Source organism: Salmo salar, chromosome ssa17, assembly GCF_905237065.1.
Source record: "Salmo salar chromosome ssa17, Ssal_v3.1, whole genome shotgun sequence".
In the NCBI taxonomy this organism is placed as follows: Eukaryota; Metazoa; Chordata; class Actinopteri; order Salmoniformes; family Salmonidae; genus Salmo; species Salmo salar.
Genome location: NC_059458.1, coordinates 18,991,302 through 19,014,432, shown reverse-complemented (window position 1 = coordinate 19,014,432; position 23,131 = coordinate 18,991,302). Strand labels below are relative to the sequence as shown.

At 44.5% G+C, this 23,131-nt stretch overlaps 2 protein-coding genes across 4 annotated transcripts; one reads left to right on the top strand and one right to left on the bottom strand.

Moving 5' to 3' along the window:
* Positions 1-2,453: 2,453 nt before the first annotated feature.
* On the bottom strand, positions 2,454-13,699 carry LOC100196610 (Activin receptor type-1). 3 transcript variants are annotated; one of them, XM_014151831.2, is made up of 11 exons: positions 13,557-13,699; positions 7,173-7,243; positions 6,560-6,630; positions 6,207-6,461; positions 5,869-6,080; positions 5,681-5,780; positions 5,396-5,542; positions 4,138-4,413; positions 3,737-3,934; positions 3,462-3,592; positions 2,454-3,267 (listed from the first exon to the last, which is right to left on the bottom strand). In XM_014151831.2, the coding sequence occupies exons 3-11, from the start codon at positions 6,615-6,617 to the stop codon at positions 3,136-3,138; spliced, it is 1,509 nt and encodes a 502-aa protein (XP_014007306.1). In that variant the 5' UTR covers positions 6,618-6,630; positions 7,173-7,243; positions 13,557-13,699; the 3' UTR covers positions 2,454-3,135.
* Positions 13,700-14,797: 1,098 nt separating this feature from the next.
* Positions 14,798-19,246, top strand: LOC100195755 (complement component 1, q subcomponent-like 2). The gene is made up of 6 exons (NM_001140784.1): positions 14,798-15,192; positions 15,468-15,530; positions 15,621-15,683; positions 15,920-15,982; positions 18,469-18,597; positions 18,943-19,246. The coding sequence occupies exons 1-6, from the start codon at positions 14,907-14,909 to the stop codon at positions 19,221-19,223; spliced, it is 885 nt and encodes a 294-aa protein (NP_001134256.1). The 5' UTR covers positions 14,798-14,906; the 3' UTR covers positions 19,224-19,246.
* Positions 19,247-23,131: the final 3,885 nt, after the last annotated feature.

Here is a 23,131-nt window from a genome sequence, read left to right as displayed (position 1 = left end):
GATGCAGTGCCTTAGACCGATGCGCCACTCGAGACGGTAGAGGGTGTACAAAATTAGTTTTGACACACAAGATCACTAGTTCGAATACCAATGTGGTTTCAGTTCTCTAACCCACCATACTTAACCAATCACATTCCCAATGTACTGTCATTCTGACAGACTGACTGAACAGCGTTATATATGTGCGGTAAAAAGACTGGTGCCTCCCCCCTATTGGCGCAATGGACTAGGTACAGGGACCAGAAGGTCACCTGATCTTGTTGATGCCCTGATGTTCAAATCTCAGTGTGGTTGTTTTCTAACCCCATTCATAGTTCTTGCTTTAACGTAACCAATCACATTTGTTAGCTGTCCTCCGAATAAGGGCTGGATTAATTTCGTATAGTGGAAGATCCGCGTTAAAATGTAAAGGTCCGATTGAGTCAACATATGCAGTGTTTACCGCATTGTCTTACATCAGGTAGGGAGGCGATTCGGCATGCACCAATATTGGTTGAGGGACGAGCGTCGCGGAGGACTGACGCCATATGACGTGAGACAATGGCGTTTACCGTGAATATAGTCTCCCAGAAGTCAGGAACGTTACCTTTAAATTTCAATCGAGCTATAACATGGATCTTCTGCGATACGGATCTAATCCAGCCCCTAGAAATACACCAATCTGCCCTTAAAACACATTTTCTCTCTTGACCTCCTTGAGTAGGTAGAAGTTGCCTGATACAGGGTCTGATATGTCAACCCCGTAGTGGTTAAGGTTAGGATGTGGGTAGTATGGTAATCTGATTATAGATCTGTGGTTAGGGGAAATGTCTACCTGGAACCTTAATTGAGCAACACCTGTTAGCTTCAGTACCAATGTGAAAACAGATCAGCTTACAGAGTCTTATCGGGGGCTCAACTTTAAAAACCTTGGTACTAGTACAACCCTATTACAAAGACATTTTCCACACACTGTTCCTTACAAATTTAAGGTCAGGATTTAATCCAACCAGTTACACCTCCGACCCCCAAAAGGAGCAATGTGTTTTTCAACTAACCAGGCTACTGCGGATCGGATTTAATCCTGGCCTTTTCCTGTAAAACATTCTCTCAAAAGGAACAAGTCTGTTTCCTATGCGTTGGCGATCCTGGGTGAGCGGAATCATTAGGTGCACGTGATTAAACTTGCCTGACACTCCGGCAGGGCCGGTTCCAGGCATAAGTGACATCAGCGGTCACTAAGGGCCTCCGGGATCCTCCCCAAAACAGGAACTCAGCCGAGTCTCAATTTACTAATGAGAATAAGAATAGAATACACCAGCTGCAATTTAGAAATGTGGTTATGCAACAGCAGTTTTTCTCTTGTTATGTCAGTCACTGACAGCCACTCAATTAACCATGTCAGCTAGTCTAGCCAGCTATCTAAACTTGTAGGAATCATGGACAAATACCGACCAGGGTCCCTGACCTCCAAGGGGGCCCCATTGATTTGGTTAGTCATTCTCACTCAGATATCATATTAACATGTCATTACGTGTAGAATTACAGGAAATTGGCTAAATGTGTTAATGTTTATGTTTTCTCTCTGCCCCAAAATGTCTGAGGTCCAATGCAGCTGTTTTTATGTCAATATCAAATCATTTCTGGGTAACATTTAAGGCATACTTCAGGATTTTGGCAATAAGCCCCTTTTTTTTTTTTCATTTAGCAGACGCTCTTATCCAGAGCGACTTACAGTAGCGAGTGCATACAATTTCATACCTTTTCTACTTCCCCATAGTCAGATTAACTCGTGGATACCATTTGTGTCTACGTGCCATTTGAAGGAAGTTATTAACTAGCGTTAGTGCAATTGCTAGCTAGAGTTAGCACCTGCTAGTAGATACCTTAGACTAGTTAGCATTGGCTCACGCGACTACCTCCAACTGACTTCATACGGGATGCAGATACATACAAATGGTATCCAGTTCATCTAACTCTGGGGAAGGAGATAAAGGGCTTCATTGCTAAAATACAGAAGTATCCCTTTAAGTACCTGTGATTGTTAGCAAGAGCACTTTCTCAAGCAAAAAAACTTTACTAGCACTGTCTGGGAGTGGAAAACAAAAAATGTTATTGGGAGAGAAGTTTGGACAGGCTGAAATTCCAAACAGCTACTACACTAAAAGGGCATTATCATGTTCACAGTATTATTCCAACCTCATACTGTGGAAATATATAAAACACAGGAAAATCACATTAAAAAATATATATATACATTCTCTCTCTCCTCCGTAAAGAGGGGGGCCAATAAAATGTTTTGTCACGAGGTGGGGGGCCCCACAACCAAATCTGGCAAAGGCCCTGCACTCTGGGTAGGGAGAGTTGTTCACTTTTGAAACCAGTCAAGGTGAAAACTGTCAACATGGCGCAGGTGTGAAGTAAATCAAGAGCACTGGGTGGAATTCTACAAAGCATACAATACTGAATCAGTATGTGGTTCCAATATTTATAACAATAATGCATTCACAGCTCACAATTCAAAGCATGTGGAGGCATGTCTCCTGACTTCCTTTGTAAATACACAATGTCTTAATAGCCCAAAAAACTGCATTTACATGGGTATATAAAGTTTCCTTGTAATGTAATCAGTTTTCCCTTACCAAAACCAACTCCAAACTCCTAGTCATAACATTACAAATCATCATAGTCCCACCCTACACAAAGCACATTACATCAATATTTTACTATAGAGTTCACAACTGTAGCGTTCATTTGATCCTATTGGCTCTGTTCCTGTGTAACTGAACTCAAGATTGTGTGTGTCTTCGTTCGTGTGTGTACCTACATTGGAATACACATCTGATTGATTGTCTGAGTAGAGCAACATAATATGATTGGCTGAACATTGAAACGACAAATGGGCAGAAGTGCGTGTGTGTAGAGGGTCTGAGCCCCAGCCTTGACCCCTGCAGCGTGTACAGGCCTTTAAAGCAGGGTAAGGCTACGGTAACACCATCTCACACGGAGTGACCAGCTAGTTCAGTTCAGCATTCAGCCAATAAGGATATCAACATTCATGTTCAGTAGCAGCAGCTGTGTCCATCTGATCTGTTATCTCCACCCCCCCTGCCTTCTTTCTCTCTCTCCTCTGGCAGTCGCCCTCCTTTACTCTCCTCACGACTTCTTTCCTTTCTCCAGGGAGCTCTGGATCTTGTTCAGGGTCTTTTTGATGCGCAGGGCTGTGAGGCGAGCCGAGGGGTTCTGGTACCAACACTCCTTCATCAGTTTCACCAGGGCAGACAGGGTCTAGAGAGAGAGGGTGGGGGAGAGAGAGAGGAGCGGGGGAGAGAGATGGAGAGGGTCATTGTAAGTTTATACACAAGAAGACAGGGTTTGAAACACAGAAACCTGAGAACATATTACCTTAATTTAGTGTTACCGTTAAGGTCATGGTACCCGTGTGTGTGGTCATTTAACGGTCACGTAGTGGTCATACTCACAGGGTCGGAGAACCAACGATTGGGGATGAACGGTCGTTGTTGTTCCACACAGACCACCTTCCTCATGTCCTCAAAGCTGGGGTCGTTAGGCACTTGGTCATAGAACGGTGGCTTGTACTCCTCCACAATACCTGATCACAGGGGTAAGAGGACATCTAGTGTTAGGGTCAAGGGTTACAGGGGCTAGGTGAAGGAAAGGGGACAAGGAGAGGAAGCCACTTGACGTCAGAGGTTCCTGAACTATTTTAGGTAATAAAAACATTATTAGTCCTGACCGTTGCTGTAGGTTCTCCTAGCGATCTCCCACAGTACCAGACCGAGGGCCCAGATGTCCACTCTCTTATAGGCATCAAAACAGTCTGTCTGGATGGTCTCATCCAACACTTCAGGAGCCATGTAGCGCTTGGTGCCCACCTTGGGGTTGTTTCCTACATCCAGCTGGTTGTCTGACTGGGAGTGGGTTACTGCCAGGCCTGTAGGGAACAGGGGGAGAGGAGAGAAACTGTTCAGTACTGGCACAAAATGGCTACTGTGTGTGATTGTGAGTGCCCCGTTTTATTTTTTTATATGGCTCTGCATCTATCAATCTCTGACATATTTCTTTCACACTGGATTTAAGTACCGAAGCTAATTAGTAGCATGTAAAGACAGACACTCAGACACACACACTACTGACCCAGATCAGCTATACAACAGTGTAGATCCTTGGTCACCAGTATATTCTTGCTCTTCAGGTCTCGGTGAGCGATGGCCGGCTTCCCCTCGGTGCCGAAAATTTCCGTGTGCAGGTGCACCAAACCGCACGCCACTGACGTCGCCATCGCTAGGCCCTCCCCCGTCTCTACGGGAACCCTCTGGAGGTAGTCGTAGAGCGAGCCGTTGTCATGGTAATGTGTGATAAGCCAGAGCTGGGTGCTGGAGTAACGAGACGTCATATCTGACGCCATGAAGCCTGGAAGGAAACGGAGAGGTCAAAATCTTAATAACTATTATTTTAATATTACCATCAGGGTTCTCCCCAGGAATTTTTAACAAGGTGGTGCTGCTGAGGACGGCGGGAGATTTTTGAACACCTATAATGGTCTTACAGGGCATTCGGAAAGTATTCAGACCCCTTGACTTTTTCCACATTTTGTTACAGCCTTATTCTAAATTGGATTAAATAATTTTTTTCCCCCTCATCAATCTACACACAATATCCCATAATGACAAAGCAAAAACAGGTTAAGACATTTTTGCAAATGTACTATTAAGATAATTATATACATACATATTCAGACCCTTTGCTATGAGACTTGAAATTGAACTCAGGTGCATCCTGTTTCCATTGGTCATCCTTGAGATGTTTCTACAACTTGTTTGGAGTCCACCTGTGGTAAATTCAATTGACTGGACATGATTTGGAAAAGCACACACCTGTCTATATAAGGTCCCACAGTTGACAGTGCATGTCAGAGCAAAAACCAAGCCATGAGGTCGAAGGAATTGTCTGTGGAGCTCCGAGACAGGATTGTGTCGAGGCACAGATCTGGGATACCAAAAACCCTGAAAATATGTGTACAGCGACGCTCCCTATCCATCCTCACTTTTTTTTTGTGCAAACATTTCTATAAACCAGTTTTTGCTTTGTCATTATGGGGTATTGTGTGTAGATTGAGGGGGGAAAATGACTTAATCCATTTTAGAATAAGGCTGTAAAGTAACAATGTGGAAAAGATCAAGGGGTCTGAATACTTTCCGAAGGCACCACCTCTCTTACATTCTTTGGGGAGAACCCTGACCATTATTATTAAATATTATTTGAATATTACCATTTCATAACATTGTTCAATATGCGTTTGTGTGCTTGAGTCCAATATAGCGTGTGGGAGCTGGATGTGGGAGCTGGATGTGGGAGCTGGATGTGGGTTAGAGAGCGAGATGCTCCTACTCACCCAGTATGTTCTCGTGTCTCAGTAGCACTGTGTTGTAGATCTCAGTCTCTCTGAACCATGACCTCTCGTCTCGGGAGGAGAAGATCTTCACAGCCACGTTCTCCCCCTGCCACTGACCCCTCCAGACCTCTCCATAACGCCCCTTACCTAAAGACACGGGGAGAGACACCTCATTCGTTACAAATGTTTACATTTCTATTATATGTGTTTGTCTGTTGTATGTGTTGTGATTCTATGTACCTACACACGCCATTAGGCTGATCTAAGTGTTGCGTTTCTACATACCTACGCACTCCATCAGGCTGATCTGTCTGGCCACAGTTCTCTGGACCAGGAAGGGCAGGCCTGAACCACTGCCTGACGTACAGGAGTGGTCCAACAGCTCCTTGAGAGGGAAGTGGGGGAGAGACAGAGGTCATCAGGGTTCTCTCTATATTAATACAAACAAACTCATACAAGTATTTTCTTCTTACAGCCAGAGTGCTGTCCCCAACATTAGAGGTGATGAGTCCGTCAATCGCATCCTGTTCTGGGTCAAACTCCTGTAGTCGCTGTAGCCTGCCATGGTGCAGCCTCCTGCAGCCCAACACAGATAGGACTGACAGGAGGGTTAGGATCACTACTGGACCCAATACAAACAGGGCCAGAGTCTCCACACGATACCTCATAGGCTCTTCTTCTGGAGCTGGAGGTAGAAAGGCGGAAGAGAGAGAGAGAAAATGTTACATCACTACAACTGGACCCAGCATGCCATGAAACAAGCCAAAGTCTTTGCTTTTCTTAAAAGTAGTTTAAGGGGTGCAGTTCCCACCTGTAGCGAGGAGGGGCAGTAGTGAGCTGGCGGTGGCGTTGCGGTTGCACATGAAGCTGGAGCAGCAGAGAAGGGCATGGCTGAGGGAGGACGCCGTAGAACAGATCAAACGGGTCTTCTCTGATCCCTGCAGGCAGCCCCGTGTTACTACGGCCCCATGGCTACTGACCGCCACCGACGAGTAGCATTGAGAGCCCTCGCACTGGGCGGAGTTGAGGCAGCCGCTGCCCTCACACACACACAGCAACTGGCCATCTAATAGAGAGAGAGGAGAAGTAGAAGGGGAGAGAGTTAACACACATGCAAAGCAAATGTCCATATGAGAGAGAGCGGTAGATATACTTCATGTCTACCTTCGGCCAATGTCTGCAGGGTCTGTAGCAGCAGGAACAGAAAGACACAACGACCCATTTGGTTCACTGCACTGTAGGGGAGAGGGAGACGGTCAGCTCTCAGAACAGGGCTGGTCACAGTCATTTTATTTCCTCTCTCTAAGGGACACAATGTCTTTTGTCTCAATTGATCGATCCTCTGCAGCGTGTGTAAGTGAATTAAACTGGGCTGCAACTCGCAATGTTGACAGGGAAAAATACATAGCCACACTGTGTTGTTGTCTTAGGTCTCTTTATGTAGTGTTGTAGTGTCTCTCTTGTCGTGATGTGTGTTTGGTCCTATATTTTTATTCCCAGCCCCCATCGCCGCAGGAGGCCTTTTGTCTTTTGGTAGGCCATCATTGTAAATAAGAATTTGTTCTTAACGGACTTGCCTACTTAAATAAAGGTTAAATAAAACATTTAAAAATAAACTAATAGCAGAATATAAAGGGCAGAATGTAAGATCCACATTAGACCATGGATTGGGTCAATTTAATTTTTTTAATTGCTACTCGCTCACTGAATAGACTGAATTGCATTGGAACTGACCAAAGTCCTGATCAGATATGGGCTTACTACTAGCAGGTCTTACTTGTAGGGGTCCAGTTGGGATGGTCGGCTGTGCCTTAGGGCTCAGACATAGCCAGTCTGGCCTCTACAGATCTATGGAGGGGACAGGAGAAAAGCGCAAAACAGTAGCAGGATTCAGTTAGACACATTCTCATATCAGGTAGCCATCATACATGTATTACTGCATATTTTATAGCCGGGTTTCTCAACTGCACAATGTACAACACATTAATGATGTGATGTACATCAGTCTAGGAAGTACAAAACCAACACTGTGGTAAAGTTACTGGTTTGACTCTTTCAGTCACCATAAAACACGCATAGCTTGTTAGACAACGTTAGCTACCTAGCAAAAATGTTCTAGATATCTAGTTGGCTAGACATGATTTGGATCAAATCAAAGTTTTTGTCAAGTGTGCCGAATACAACAGGTGAAATGCTTACTTACAGGCTCTAACCAATAGTGCGGGAAAAAAAGGTGTGTGTGTGTAGGTAAGTAAAGAAATAAAACAACAGTAAAAAGACATTTGAAAATAACAGTAGCAAGGCTATATACAGACACCAGTTAGTCAGGCTTATTGAGGTAGTATGTACATGTAGGTATGGTTAAAGTGACTATGCATATATGATAAAAAGAGAGTAGCAGCGTAAAAGAGGGGTTGGGGGGGGCACACAATGCAAATAGTCCGGGTAACCATTTGGTTACCTGTTCAGGAGTCTTATGGCTTGGGGGTAAAAACTGTTGAGAAGCCTTTTTTGTCCTAGACTTGGCACTCCGGTACCACTTGCCATGCAGTAGTAGAGAGAACAGTCGATGACTGGGGTGGCTGGGGTCTTTGACAATTTTGAGGGCCTTCCTCTGACACCGCCAGGTGTAGAGGTCCTGGATGGCAGGCAGCTTTGCCCCAGTGATGTACTGGGCCGTACGCACTACCCTGTGAAGTGCCTTGCGGTCGGAGGCCGAGCAATTGCCATACCAGGCAGTGATGCAACCGGTCAGGATGCTCTCGATGTTGCAGCTGTAGAACCTTTTGAGGATCTCAGGACCCATGCCAAATCTTTTTAGTTTCCTGAGGGGGAATAGGCTTTGTCGTGCCCTCTTCACGACTGTCTTGGTGTGTTTGGACCATTCTAGGTTGTTGTTGATGTGGACACCAAGGAACTTGAAGCTCTCAACCTGCTCCACTACAGCCCCGTCGATGAGAATGGGAGCGTGCTCGGTGCTCCTTTTCCTGTAGTCCACAATCATCTCCTTAGTCTTGGTTACGTTGAGGGATAGGTTGTTATTCTGGCACCACCCGGCCAGGTCTCTGACCTCCTCCCTATAGGATGTCTCGTCGTTGTCTGTGATCAGGCCTACCACTGTTGTCGTCTGCAAACTTAATGATGGTGTTGGAGTCGTGCCTGGCCATGCAGTCTAGGGTGAACAGGGAGTACAGGAGGGGAATGAGCACGCACCCCTGGGGAGCTCCAGTGTTGAGGATCAGCGTGGCAGATGTGTTGCTACATACCCTCACCACCTGGGGGCGGCCCGTCAGGAAGTCCAGGATCCAGTTGCAGAGGGAGGTGTTTAGTCTCAGGGTCCTTAGCTTAGTGATGAGCTTTGAGGGTACTATGGTGTTGAACGCTGAGCTGTAGCCAATGAATAGCATTCTCACATAGGTGTTCCTTTTGTCCAGGTGGGAAAGGGCAGTGTGGAGTGCAATAGAGATTGCATCATCTGTGGATCTGTTTGGGCGGTATGCAAATTGAAATGGGTCTAGGGTTTCTGGGATAATGGTGTTGATGTGAGCCATTACCAGCCTTTCAAAGCACTACATGGCTATGTACGTGAGTGCTACTGGTCTGTAGTCATTTAGGCAGGTTGCCTTTGTGTTCTTGGGCACAGGGACTATGGTGGTCTGCCCTTGTGTCATGCCCTGGAAGGTTTAGTGGAAGCTGACTGGCTAGCAGCTGTTCTCCTCGGCCATCTAGCTAGCTACTGTTCGCTAACGCAGGCAGACAACTTGGCTAGCCAACTGGCTAGTTATACTATGGCATTGTTGAATACTCCTTTCTGATTGGCTTGAAGGGCATTCTAGAGCGTGCATTATGTAAAGGATAATCAACGAGTTCTGTGGAAAATAATGAACGACGTGGGAGGTGTGTTCCACGACGCGCTACAGTGAACTAACCTTCCACAGAGTTGCATTATTTTTTAGAGAACGCATAGAGCCCCGAGTTCATTATCCCTTTCATACCATGGCTATAATTTATCACATTTGCTGCTATGAATGTGTTTAACACCTAGTAGCTAGCTAGTTTACCAGATAGCTACAGTAACGTTAGTTGACTTGGTAACCAAACAGACTTGCTAGTTTAGCTAACCAAACCATCAGTCCTAGCTTGCTATTATGAAAATCTAATTCAGCAATGACAATAATGTTTTCAATTAAACTTTTGCTTTCAAAAGCAGCTCAAACATCTAAGAATGAACTTAAAGCCATCAAATTCTACCATGCTGATATTTGAGGTCGACCAATTATGATTTTTCAACGCCAATACCGATACCGATTATTGGCGGACCAAAAAAAGCTGGTACCGATTAATCGGCTGATTGATGACAATTACAACAATACTGAATTAACACTTTTATTTTAACTTAATATAATACATAAATAAAATCTATTTAGTCTCAAATAAATAATGAAACATGTTCAATTTGGTTTAAATAATGCAAAAACACAGTGTTGGAGAAGAAAGTAAAAGTGCAATATGTGCCATGTAAAAAAGCTAACGTTTAAGTTCCTTGTTCATCACATGAGAACATATGAAAGCTGGTGGTTCCTTTTAACATGATGAGTCTTCAATATTCCCAGTTAAGAAGTTTTAGGTTGTAGTTATTATAGGACTATTTCTCTCTATACCATTTGTATTTCATATACCTTTGACTATTGGATGTTCTTATAGGCACTGTAGTATTGCCAGCCTAATCTCGGGAGTTGATAGGCTTGAAGTCATAAACAGCGCTGTGCTTCAAGTACTGCGAAGACCTGCTGGCAAACGCAGGAAAGTGCTGTTTGAATGAATGCTTACGAGCCTGCTGCTGCCTACCACCGCTCAGTCAGACTGCTCTATCAAATATCAAATCATAGACTTAATTATAATATAATATAATACACACAAATACCAGCCTTAGGTCATTAATATGGTCAAATCCGGAAACTATCATTTTGAAAACAAAATGTTTGTTCTTTCAGTGAAATACGGAACCGTTCCGTATTTTATCGAATGGGTGGCAACCCTAAGTCTATATATTGCGGTTACATTGCACAACCTTCAATGTTATGTCATAATTATGTACAATTCTGGCAAATGAATTACGGTCTTTGTTAGGAAGAAATGGTCTTCACACAGTTCGCAACGAGCCAGGCGGCCCAAACTGCTGCATATACCCTGACTCTGCTTATACACTGGAACGCTTTTGTTAAATCATCACCCGTTTGGCGAAGTAGGCTGTGATTTGATGATAAATTAACAGGCACTGCATTGATTATATGCAACGCAGGACAAGCTAGTTAAACTAGTAATATCATAAACCATGTGTAGTTAACTAGTGATTATGTTAAGATTGATTTTTTTTTAATAAGTTAAGTTTAATGTTAGCTTGCAACTTACCATGGCTCCTTGCTGCACTTGTGTAACAGGTGGTCAGCCTGCCACGCAGTCTCCTCGTGAATTGCAATGTAATCGGCCATTATCGGCGTCCAAAAATACAGATTACCAATTGTTATGAAAACTTGAAATCGGCCCTAATTAATTGGTCATGCCGATCTAGCTGATATACTGTGCGTTGTTTAAAGCAATAAGGCCCGAGGTGGTGTGGTATATGTCCAATATACCACGGCTAAGGGCTGTTCTTATGCACGACGCAACGCAGAGTGCCTGGATACAGCCCTTAGCTGCTGTATATTGATTATATACCACAAACCCACAAGGTGCCTTATTGCTATTATAAACTGGCATTATAACCTGGGTGGTTCGAACCCTGAATGCTGATTGGCGGGTATGACAAAACATTTATTTTTACTGTCCTAATTACGTTGTTAACCAGTTTATAATAGCAGAGGTTTATGGTACATGGCCAATATACCACGGCTAAGAACAGCCCTTAGCAGCGGTATATTGGCCATATACCACACCCCCTCAAGCCTTACTGCTTAATTATACTATGGCATTTTTTTAAAAAACATTTTTATTTAACTAGGCAAGTCAGTTAAGAACAAATTCTTATTTTCAATGATGGCCTAGGAACAGTGGGTTAACTGCCTTGTTCAGGGGCAGAACGACATATTTTCACCTTGTCAGCTCGGGGATTCGATCTTGCAACCTTTCGGTTACTAGTCCAACGCTCTAACCACTAGGCTACCTGCCGCCCATTGTTGAATATTCTTGAAGGGCATTCTAGCGTGTGCATTATTTCAACTGGATGTTTTAACACATTTCTAGTGTGTTAAATTATAACCATGGTATAAAATGGATAATCAACTCGGGGCTCAATGAGTTCTCTGGAAAATAATGCAACTCCATGGGAGGTTAGTTCCACACCTTCCACGTAATTCATTATTTTCCATAGAACGCACAGCCAGTCCCTCTTTGATTATCGCTTTCGCACAGTGCATTCAGAAAGTATTCAGACACCTTCCCTTTTTCCAAAATGTGTTCCGTTACAAACTTATTCTAAAATGGATTTAAAAACAGATATCCTCAATCTACTCACAATACCCCATAACGACAATGCGAAGAGGTTTCGACATTTTTGCAAATGTATTAAAAATAAAAAAAACAGTAATACCTTATTTACATACGTATTCAGACCCTTTGCTATGAGACTCGAAATTGAGCTCAGGTGCATCCTGTTTCATTGATCATCCTTGAGATGTTTCTACAACTTGATTGGAGCCCACTTGTGTTAAATTCAATTGATTGGACATGATTTGGAAAGACACACACCTGTCTATATAAGGTCCCACAGCAGACAGTGCATGTCAGAGCAAAAACCAAGCCATGAGGACAAAGGAATTGTCCGTAGCGCTCCGAGACAGGATTGTGTCGAGGCACAGAACTGGGGAAGGGCACAACAAAATCTCTGCAACATTGAAGGTCCAGAAGAACACAGTGGCCTCCATCATTCTTAAATGGAAGAAGTTTGGAACCACTCAGACTCTTCCTAGAGCTGGCCGCCCAGCCAAGCTGAGCAATTGGGGGAGAAGGGTTGGGAGGTGACCAAGAAACAGATGGTGACTGACAGAGCTCTAGAGTTCCTCTGTGGAGACGGGAGAACCTTCCAGAAGGACAACCATCTCTGCAGCACTCCACCAATCAGGCCTTTATACTAGAGTGGCCAGATGGAAGCCACTCCTCAGTAAAAGGCACATGACAGCCCACTTGGAGTTTGCCAAAAGGCACCTAAAGGACTCTCAGACCATGGGAAACAAGATTTTCTGGTCTGATGAAACCAAACTTGAACTCTTTGGCTTGAAGGCGAAGCATCACATCTGGAGGAAATCTGGCACCATCCCTACGGTGAAGCTTGGTGGTGGCAGCCTCATGCTGTGGGGATGTTGTTCAGCAGATCGAAGGAAAGATGAATGTAGCAAAGTACAGAGAGATACTTAATGAAAACCTGCTTCAGAGTGCTCAGGACCTCAGACTGGGGCAAAGGTTCACCTTCCAACAGGACAACCCTAAGTACACAGCCAAGACAACGCAGGAGTGGCTTCGGGACAAGTCTCTGAATATCCTTGAGTGGCCCAGACTTGAACCCGATCTAACATCTCTGGAGAGACCTGAAAATAACTGAGGCGACGCTCCCCATCCAACCTGACAGAGCTTGAGAAGATCGGCAGAGAAGAATGGGAGAAACTCCCCAAATACAGGTGTGCCAAGCGTGTAGCGTCATACCCGAAGACTCTGGGCTGTAATCCCTGCCAAAGGTGCTTCAACAAAGTACTGAGTAAAGGGTCTGAATACTAATGTAAATGTGATATTTCAGTTTGTATTCTCTATACATTTGCAAAAATCTAAAATCCTGTTTTTCCTTTGGCTTTGTCATTATGGGGTATTGTGTGTAGAATGGGGGGGTACAACTTAATACATTTTAGAATAAGGCTGTAACGTAACAAAATGTGGAAAAAGTCAAGGGGTGTACACTTTTCGAATCCACTGTATTATTGTATCAAAACTTCTAGTTAGCCAACGTTTACTTGCTGTTTTATTAGTTTGCAATTCACTATAAGCTATTGGCAATTTCGCTACGCTAACGTTGAACCAGGTTAACGTTACTACTTCTAGCTCAGCTTCGTTAGCATGCCCTTAGCTGGCTAATAGCAGCTAGCTGCCCAAAAGCTTGCGAAATGGTGCTTACCTGGGCTTAATTAACTGATTTGGGAAGGGCTAATCCAAATTAGCGTGCTAGTTCAGTTGCTTTTACTGTTAAAAAGGCTGAACGAATCGACCACCACCCACAGGCTTCTTGTTGGGTCGTGCAGTTCTAGCGCAACAACATGACGTCACTACAGCGTTCAAATTATAATGCATTGTGGGTACCCCAGTCCTCAAACCATTTTGGGGTTCTCCCCAGTACAAAGTTATTTTTGTTTAGGTGTTTTTGTACACACATCTCATGTAATTCATTGAAGCATTTACAATGAGTCTGTCTGATGTAGCTCAACTCTGCAGGGGGCAGACAGCCAGGCAGCTAGACAGGTGAAAGCAAGTTCACTTATGTAATATATTTTTTACTCATTGCCTTAAAGAATGAGTTCATCAGCTTTCCTGGTCCCTTGACCCCCTCCATCCCCTTCTGTGTTTACAGAATGCAGATATGAAACACTCTGAATAGGTGGAGAAGCAGTAGGGCGTAACCTTCCCTTTGCCTAGAATGCTCGGTGGACCATCGCCATAATGCTTAGATCCAACCTACTTGGATGAGATCTGACAATGGTCAATGACACCTATCATAAGCTCTGGGATGAAGTTTCCCCTAGGTACAGATCTAGGATCAGCATCCCCTCCCCGATCATATCCATAATCATTAGTTGGAATAATGTAAAACTGACCCAAGAACATCTTATAAGGGCAACTTCACCCTACTCCCATATCACAGGTCTAGGGGTGTTAACCTCTGTCCAACGGCTAAACTCCAAACCTGACCTCACCTCATATAGTCTACTACTGCAATGCGCTACCCTCCCTCCACAAAATATGCACCCATTCACTCCCTGTCTGCTCTACACTACAGCTGCAGCAATTGTTCTAGAAGTGCTCTGATAGATTCTGATTATATTACAAGTTTGTGTCTTTTACCACATAGTTCTGTACCTGTTCACAAACAAACTGTACTGAGACATGAGATCACTGCAGTTGCAGACTTCTCACAGTCTTACGCAACATCGATTGAACTGCTACGTGTTGAAACTTCTGATAAAATGTTCTTTTTTTTATCGGAACGTCCTAATGGCTTAGTATTTTTCCACTGAGTATGACGTGTCTCTTGTACACGTTCTGCTTAACTGAGATGTGTGTGTATATAAGTCGGGTCTGAGCCTCATGAAGTGCATCATATCTGAACAGGTATCGTTTCACAATGAGGGGTAGTGTTGCTCTGCTGGTGTTGCTGTTCTGTCTGTCTGGGGCATGGGCTCAGGAGGAGAGTGGTGGGGTCAGAGAGAATGACATCACTCAACAGGGACACAGTGCAGGGAGAGAGAGCAGGATGAGAGGGGTTCAGATGGAGAGCCAAATGACTGACGCTTCAGAGAGAACCAACAAACAGACGACCACCTTACCTGACATCTGGACTGAGATGAAGGAGCTGAGAGACATGGTGCACAACCTGGGAACCATCGTGGTGGAGCAGAGAGAGAAGCTGAGGAACATGGAGGTCAGAGTGACAGCCAGTGAGGCTGAGGCAAAGGAGCAGAGAAACACAGTGACCGATCTTAGGGTGGAGCTGATGCTCACCAAGAATAAAGTTGAGGAAGTGGAGAAAGATAATGCAGGTCATTTAAGCTTATTATTTATTGCTTTACAGTCAAGAGTCAACTAAAGTTACATTTGATTGTCAGCGAGAGTGGAAATAATGAACATTTAACATTCTGGATGGACGTTTCTTTCAGATTAGTTTGTAAGGCCGTACTTAGGCCTTATTACGCCAAGAGGCACATAAGGCCTCAACAATGTCCCGTCCTATTTCCTGTCCTGTGATTTTTCAGGCACCTCTTTCCACAATCAGAAGCAACATGAACTGTTTTTCATATTTCTTCTATCATTCTAGACCTGACAGCTGGATTGAGTGGCAGTAAGAGCCAGGTGGAGGAGCTGCAGACAAAGAATACAGGTCATTCTCTATATTTCTTATATGAATGATCATGATTATTTCTCACCTGTTTTACATAAACTTGAATAGCTTATGTTTCCATAAATTTAGCCCAAGCTGCTGAACTATCAACCATTGGGGACAGAGTGACAGCCAGTGAGGCTGAGAATGCAGGTAATAAGTAAGAGTGATTTACTGGTTGTTTAAAAGGGATAGTTCACCTAAATGACAGAAATACTTGAATATTTCTTTACCTTGTAATAATTCTATGGAATATGTGGTATCTTGCAGGTATGTTTACATAATGTCTATTAAAAGTGCTACTGTACTTAAAACCTTACTGTCCATAGGAAGTGCATAATACATAAGAGTAGTCATGGAGTAGTCCTGATGTTTTTATGATTGTTCAGCCCTGGAGACCAGACTGAGTACCTGTGAGAGCCAGGTGGAGGAGCTGAAGAGAGCAACTGCAGGTAAAACAGATGATTGCCTTGACATCCGCTTCAAACATACACACGTCTAGCAAAACATTAGCTTGTCACTCTGAGAGCCACAGTTGAGTCTTCGATCTTAGGAGGGTGATGTCACAGTTCATTTTAAACTCGACAACACACACACAATTGAAAATGTAGCAGTTGATTCGCCTGCTCTGTTCAGTTTTGAATCCATCCAAACACCACAAAGCTTCTCTACTCTCTCCCAGTTTGGCTGTATTCAGCTCCCTCCTACTCCCAGATAGAACTCTTCTACTGTGGCAGATGTGAACTATCATGTGGTGACATCACTCTCCCTGAGATCTCACTCTCCCTGAGATCTCACTCTCCCTGAGATCTTGCTCCAACATTTAGCATTATGCTGTTTCACTCTGCAACACTGATTCATACATAGACACTTGTTTAAAAAAAACAATTATTTCACCTTTATTTAACCAGGGAGGCTAGTTGAGAACATGTTTTCATTTGCAACTGCGACCTGGCCAAGATAAAGCAAAGCAGTTCGACACATACAACAACACAGACTTACACATGGAATAAACAAACATACAATTAATAATACAGTAGAAAAATCTATATACAGCATGTGCAAATGAGGTAGGATAAGAGAGGTAAGGCAATAAATAGGCCATGGTGGCGAAGTAATTACAATATAGCAATTAAACACGGGAATGGTAGGATGTGCAGAAGATGAATGTGCAAGTAGAGATACTGGGGTGCAAAGGAGAAAGATAAATAAATAAATAAATACAGTATGGGGATGAGGTAGATTGGATGGGCTATTTACAGATGAGCTATGTACAGGTGCAGTGATCTGTGAGTTGCTCTGACAGCTGGTGCTTAAAGCCAGTGAGGGAGGTAAGAGTCTCCAGCTTCAGAGATTTTTGCAGTTCGTTCCAGTCATTGGCAGCAGAGAACTGTAAGGAGAGGCGGCCAAAGGAAGAATTGGCTTTGGGGGTGACCAGTGAGATATACCTGCTGGAGCGCGTGCTACGGGTGGGTGCTGCTATGGTGACCAGTGAGCTGAGATAAGGCGGGGCTTTATCTAGCAGAGACTTGTAGATGACCTGGAGCCAGTGGGTTTGGCGACGAGTATGAAGCGAGGGCCAGTCAACGAGAGCATACAGGTCGCAGTGGTGGGTGATATATGGGGTTTTGGTGACAAAACGGATGGCACTGTGATAGACTACATCCAGTTTGTTGAGTAGAGTGTTGGAGGCTATTTTGTAAATGACATCGCCTAAGTCGAGGATCGGTAGGATGGTCAGTTTTACGAGGATATGTTTGGCAGCATGAGTGAAGGATTCTTTGTTGCGAAATAGGAAGCCGATTCTAGATTTAATTTTGGATCGGTGATGTTTAATGTGAGTCTGGAAGGAGAGTTTACAGTCTAACCAGACACCTAGGTATTTGTAGTTGTCCACATATTCTAAGTCAGAACCATCCAGAGTAGTGATGCTGGACGGGCGGGCAGGTGCGGGCAGCGACCGGTTGAAGAGCATGCATTTAGTTTTACTTGCATTTAGGGGCAGTTGGAGGCCACGGAAGGAGAGTTGTATGGCATTGAAGCTCATCTGGAGGTTAGTTAACACCGTGTCTAAAGAAGGGCCAGAAGTATACAGAATGGTGTCATCTGCGTAGAGGTGGATCAAAGAATCACCAGCAGCGAGAGCGACATCATTGATGTATACAGAGAAGAGAGTCGACCCAAGAATTGAACCCTGTGGCACCCCCATAGAGACTGCCAGAGGTACGGACAACAGGCCCTCCGATTTGACATACTGAACTTTATCGGAGAAGTAGTTGGTGAAACAAGCGAGGCAATAATTTGAGAAACCAAGGCTGTTGAGTCTGCCAATAAGAATGTTGTGATTGACAGAGTTGAAAGCCTTAGCCAGGTCGATGAATACGGCTGCACAGTAATGTCTCTTATCAATGGCTGTTATGATATTGTTTAGGACCTTGAGCGTGGCTGAGGTGCACCCATGACCAGCTCTGGAACCAGATTGCATAGCGGAGAAGGTACGGTGAGATTCGAAATGGTCGGTAATCTGTTTGTTAACTTGGCTTTCAAAGACCTTAGAAAGGCAGGGTAGAATAGATATAGGTCTGTAGCAGTTTGGGTCTAGAGTGTCTACCCCTTTGAAGAGGGGGATGACCGCGGCAGCTTTCCAATCTATGGGAATCTCAGACGATACGAAAGAGAGGTTGAACAGGCTAGTAATAGGGGTTGCAACAATTTCAGCAGATCATTTTAGAAAGAGGAGGTCCAGATTGTCTAGCCTGGCTGATTTGTAGGGATTCAGATGTTGCAGCTCTTTCAGAACATCAGCTATCTGGATTTGGGTTATTAACAACATTTAATATTTTGCCAGAGGGTGTAATGCAATTTTCACTGTGGACTTGAGAATACTAGAAGTACAGTCTGTCATTCAATCTGTATGTTATCTTTCCTGTGTTCACAGACAGGCCAAAGGTGGCCTTCTCTGCTGGTTTGACTGATTCAGGAACTGTTGGACCCTTTGTTGCTGAAACCACACTGGTATACACCAAAATCTTCTCAAACATTGGCAAGGCCTACAACCCAGCTACAGGTAGTCTACTTTCACTGATCTCTGGCCTGATTTCAAACCAACCTTTTGTCCCTTTTTGAATGCTCCTTGCAAATGTGATATGTATTTGTCACTCTTTAGTCATGCGTGGCCATCCTTCCAAATCCTCCTTCGTAGGCCTGGGCTTCTGAGGCTAGTCGCTCTTATGGCCATTAGGCTAGGATGTTAAGTAGTCTGGTACTTACTTTAGCTACAAAGTTATAACTTTTCTTGTTTAGCTATCAGGTGTCAATGGCATTCTGTTGATTTGTGTGATTTTTGTTGCATGCCAAAAGAGAACATGAGAAACGGAAAGTGTTGATTCCTCTTTACTCTCCTCTGATGCAGGTGTCTTCACAGCACCAGTGAGAGGAGTCTACTACATCAGATTCACTGCCATGAGTGTCCAGACCTCGTCTTACTTTTATGCATACATGTATAAGAATGGACAGAAAATCATGTACAGTCAGGGATATAATGCTGGAGGTTATGAGACACTGTCTAATGGAGTCAGTCTGGAGCTAGAGGAGGGAGATGTGGTGTACATGCGCATCCCTGCAAGCAACAGGCTCTATGATAACTCAAATAATCACAACATCTTCAGTGGCTTCCTGCTCTTCACAGTGTGAGAACATCGTGGATGCTGTAATGGTCTCTAGTGTAGAGTCTGTATGTCAAGGCCTCTTGGAGCCACAATGATTCCCGTATTAATAAATGCATCAATAAAAGCAGAATTTTGTGTTATTTATGTTTTACAGTCTGTATGGCATCCTGATGAATGTGTTAATTAGTTCAATATGACAGTAGCTCAGTGTTTCTGGTTGGTGGAAAGAAGGGGAGAAGAAGATTTGGGATGTATGATTAGGTTACATTATATAGTCATGGCATAGTCTGTCCACGACAAGGCCCAAATGTACCTATCGTTAGCACCAAGTAAAACACAAACTCAAAGTCTGAACAGAAAACTCTAAATTTACACTTTAACTCAATACCATACTCCTTATAGTTTTTTTTAACCTTTTAATTAGACCTGTATTTATTTTCATCTGGGGAAAAAAACAAGTGCAACTCTGCCCCCTGAGATAGATGCCAGTGAAATCACCCATATAACTAAATTGTTTACCGGCAATGTTACTATCCATCTGGTAGTGTTGGTATCTGACTGACTGTTTATCAGTATGGATCCAAGGACATACAGTAGGGAGCTCTAGAGGGAAATAGTCTTCTTGGTAGTGGCCTAGAGTTAGATGAACTACAGCGCCCTCCGGTATCTGGACAGACATCAACTTATTTGTTGTTGCTTTATTATGAAGCAATTTCATTGGATAAATAATCAAAGTCAAGTAAAGGTAAGTCTTTGGACACAGATGCCTTGATCAGCTTTTATCACACCGCTTTTCAGTATTTTTGTAACCTGTCTCCTCTTCAGCAGTTTAATGCTCGATAGGCACAACAACTTCGCACTCTTTTCCCCTAATTAAAGCCTTCGCTATAATAATATAGAATATGACATTTAGCAGATGTTTTTATCCAAAGCAACTTACAGTAGTGCATGGATACATTGTCTTATGGGTGGCCCCAGCGGGAACCAACCCACAATCGTGACATTGTAAGGGCCTTGCTCTACCAGCTGAGACACACACACAGGACCAACATAAGAAATAGAAGGTGACATTCTGTGCTTTAGCCTAATTTAAATAAGTTAGGAGGGCACAGTAGATCTCGTCTCTGTACACTGCTCTGGGTTTGGCTCTGTGTCCATGCCCCTTCAGGTCCTATGATCTTAGCACCCTCCCTATTACCTTGAGCAATGTTTTCAACCTGAAATCTGATGACCTTGGTGACTGGCAAATGACAGACAATAACAACAAGCAGTCTCGTAGCCTCATTGATCGAAATGACCTGCTTTAAGGAAACACCTTCTCAATTGTCTTGTATTTTACCAGTCTTTGGTTTTATTGTCTAGACTTCACCTTTGAGAACACGTGCAGCTTGTGTCCCATGTTGTGGTTCACTACAATGTGTGTTCTCTGTGTATAAGGAAGGGAAATTAGCTCTGTAGACTATATCATATCTGAAGAAGCATTGTATCAGAATGAGGGGTGCTGTAGCTCTGCTTGTGTTGCTGTTCTGTCTGTCAAGGCCATGGACTCAGGAGGAGAGTGGAGGGTGTTCTGTCTGTCTGGAACATGGACTCAGGAGGAGAGTGGAGGGTGTTCTGTCTGTCTGGAACATGGACTCAGGAGGAGAGTGGAGGGTGTTCTGTCTGTCTGGAACATGGACTCAGGAGGAGAGTGGAGGGTGTTCTGTCTGTCAAGGGCATGGACTCAGGAGGAGAGTGGAGGGTGTTCTGTCTGTCTGGAACATGGACTCAGGAGGAGAGTGGAGGGTGTTCTGTCTGTCTGGGGCATGGACTCAGGAGGAGAGTGGAGGGTGTTCTGTCTGTCTGGAACATGGACTCAGGAGGAGAGCGGAGGGTGTTCTGTCTGTCTGGAACATGGACTCAGGAGGAGAGCGGAGGGTGTTCTGTCTGTCTGGAACATGGACTCAGGAGGAGAGTGGAGGGTGTTCTGTCTGTCTGGAACATGGACTCAGGAGGAGAGCGGAGGGTGTTCTGTCTGTCTGGAACATGGACTCAGGAGGAGAGCGGAGGGTGTTCTGTCTGTCTGGAACATGGACTCAGGAGGAGAGCGGAGGGTGTTCTGTCTGTCTGGAACATGGACTCAGGAGGAGAGTGGAGGGTGTTCTGTCTGTCTGGAACATGGACTCAGGAGGAGAGTGGAGGGTGTTCTGTCTGTCTGGAACATGGACTCAGGAGGAGAGTGGAGGGTGTTCTGTCTGTCTGGAACATGGACTCAGGAGGAGAGTGGAGAGTGGAGGGTGTTCTGTCTGTCTGGAACATGGACTCAGGAGGAGAGTGGAGGGTGTTCTGTCTGTCTGGAACATGGACTCAGGAGGAGAGTGGAGGGTGTTCTGTCTGTCTGGAACATGGACTCAGGAGGAGAGTGGAGGGTGTTCTGTCTGTCTGGAACATGGACTCAGGAGGAGAGTGGAGGGTGTTCTGTCTGTCTGGAACATGGACTCAGGAGGAGAGTGGAGGGTGTTCTGTCTGTCTGGGGCATGGACTCAGGAGGAGAGCGGAGGGTGTTCTGTCTGTCTGGAACATGGACTCAGGAGGAGAGCGGAGGGTGTTCTGTCTGTCTGGAACATGGACTCAGGAGGAGAGTGGAGGGTGTTCTGTCTGTCTGGAACATGGACTCAGGAGGAGAGTGGAGGGTGTTCTGTCTGTCTGGAACATGGACTCAGGAGGAGAGTGGAGGGTGTTCTGTCTGTCTGGAACATGGACTCAGGAGGAGAGTGGAGGGTGTTCTGTCTGTCTGGAACATGGACTCAGGAGGAGAGTGGAGGGTGTTCTGTCTGTCTGGAACATGGACTCAGGAGGAGAGCGGAGGGTGTTCTGTCTGTCTGGAACATGGACTCAGGAGGAGAGTGGAGGGTGTTCTGTCTGTCTGGAACATGGACTCAGGAGGAGAGTGGAGGGTGTTCTGTCTGTCTGGAACATGGACTCAGGAGGAGAGTGGAGGGTGTTCTGTCTGTCTGGAACATGGACTCAGGAGGAGAGTGGAGGGTGTTCTGTCTGTCTGGAACATGGACTCAGGAGGAGAGTGGAGGGTGTTCTGTCTGTCTGGAACATGGACTCAGGAGGAGAGTGGAGGGTGTTCTGTCTGTCTGGAACATGGACTCAGGAGGAGAGTGGAGGGTGTTCTGTCTGTCTGGAACATGGACTCAGGAGGAGAGTGATGGGTGTTCTGTCTGTCTTGGTCATGGACTCAGGAGGAGAGTGGAGGGGTCAGAGAGAATGACATCACTCAACGGACAGGGGAACAGAATATGGTGAGTGAATTTCAGATAGAGACCCAAAGAACTGAAGCTATAGGCACGACAGGCAAACGCACGACCACACCACCTGATGTCTGGGCTGAGCTGAGAGCCCTGAGAGACATGGTGGTTGAACAGAGAGTGGAGCTGAGGAGTAAGGGGGCCAGACTGCAAGCCAGTGAAAGTGAGAATACAGCTAGTGTAGAAAAGCTTATTCTTGAATTAGTGGGAGAATCAATATGATTAATAAAGTTGAATTGGATTGACTGCCAGTGAGAGTGAAAATGCAAATATGATAAAGTGTATCAGCTCACGTTCTACAGTGGGTTGGTCATTTAATGTGTCTCTCAGTTTTAACTGTGAGGTAACCAGTGTTTCTGCTGATATCATTCTAGCATTGGCAGCAAGACAGTGCCAGTGAGAGGAAGAATACTGGTAATGTATATTTAATATGACAGAACATGCCTTTATAGAAAGCAATGAAATACATGTTGAGTACAAATGTAAAGGAAGATGCCGTATGTAGACTTTAGTCAAAATAAAAATCGGTATTTTTTGGGCCACTAGAAATTGAAATAGTGTATATTGTTCCTCGTTGTATGATAGAATGAAAGTGAAAGGCGAGGAGGAGGAGGTAAAGAGAGGTGAAACATTTTCT

What these genes read in the sequence shown, in the direction of transcription:
- LOC100195755 (NM_001140784.1), top strand. Translation starts at nt 14,907, where the DNA reads ATGAGAGGGGTTCAGATGGAGAGCCAAATGACTGACGCTTCAGAGAGA. An exon ending in GCTGCAGACAAAGAATACAG is followed by an intron (nt 15,531 to 15,620) that starts GTCATTCTCTAT and finishes CCATAAATTTAG; the next exon opens with CCCAAGCTGCTGAACTATCA. An exon ending in CAGTGAGGCTGAGAATGCAG is followed by an intron (nt 15,684 to 15,919) that starts GTAATAAGTAAG and finishes ATGATTGTTCAG; the next exon opens with CCCTGGAGACCAGACTGAGT.
- LOC100196610 (XM_014151831.2), bottom strand. Translation starts at nt 6,617, where the DNA reads ATGGGTCGTTGTGTCTTTCTGTTCCTGCTGCTACAGACCCTGCAGACA. An exon ending in GAGACACGAGAACATACTGG is followed by an intron (nt 4,414 to 5,395) that starts GTGAGTAGGAGC and finishes GTTTCCTTCCAG; the next exon opens with GCTTCATGGCGTCAGATATG. An exon ending in CTGTTGTATAGCTGATCTGG is followed by an intron (nt 3,935 to 4,137) that starts GTCAGTAGTGTG and finishes TGTTCCCTACAG; the next exon opens with GCCTGGCAGTAACCCACTCC.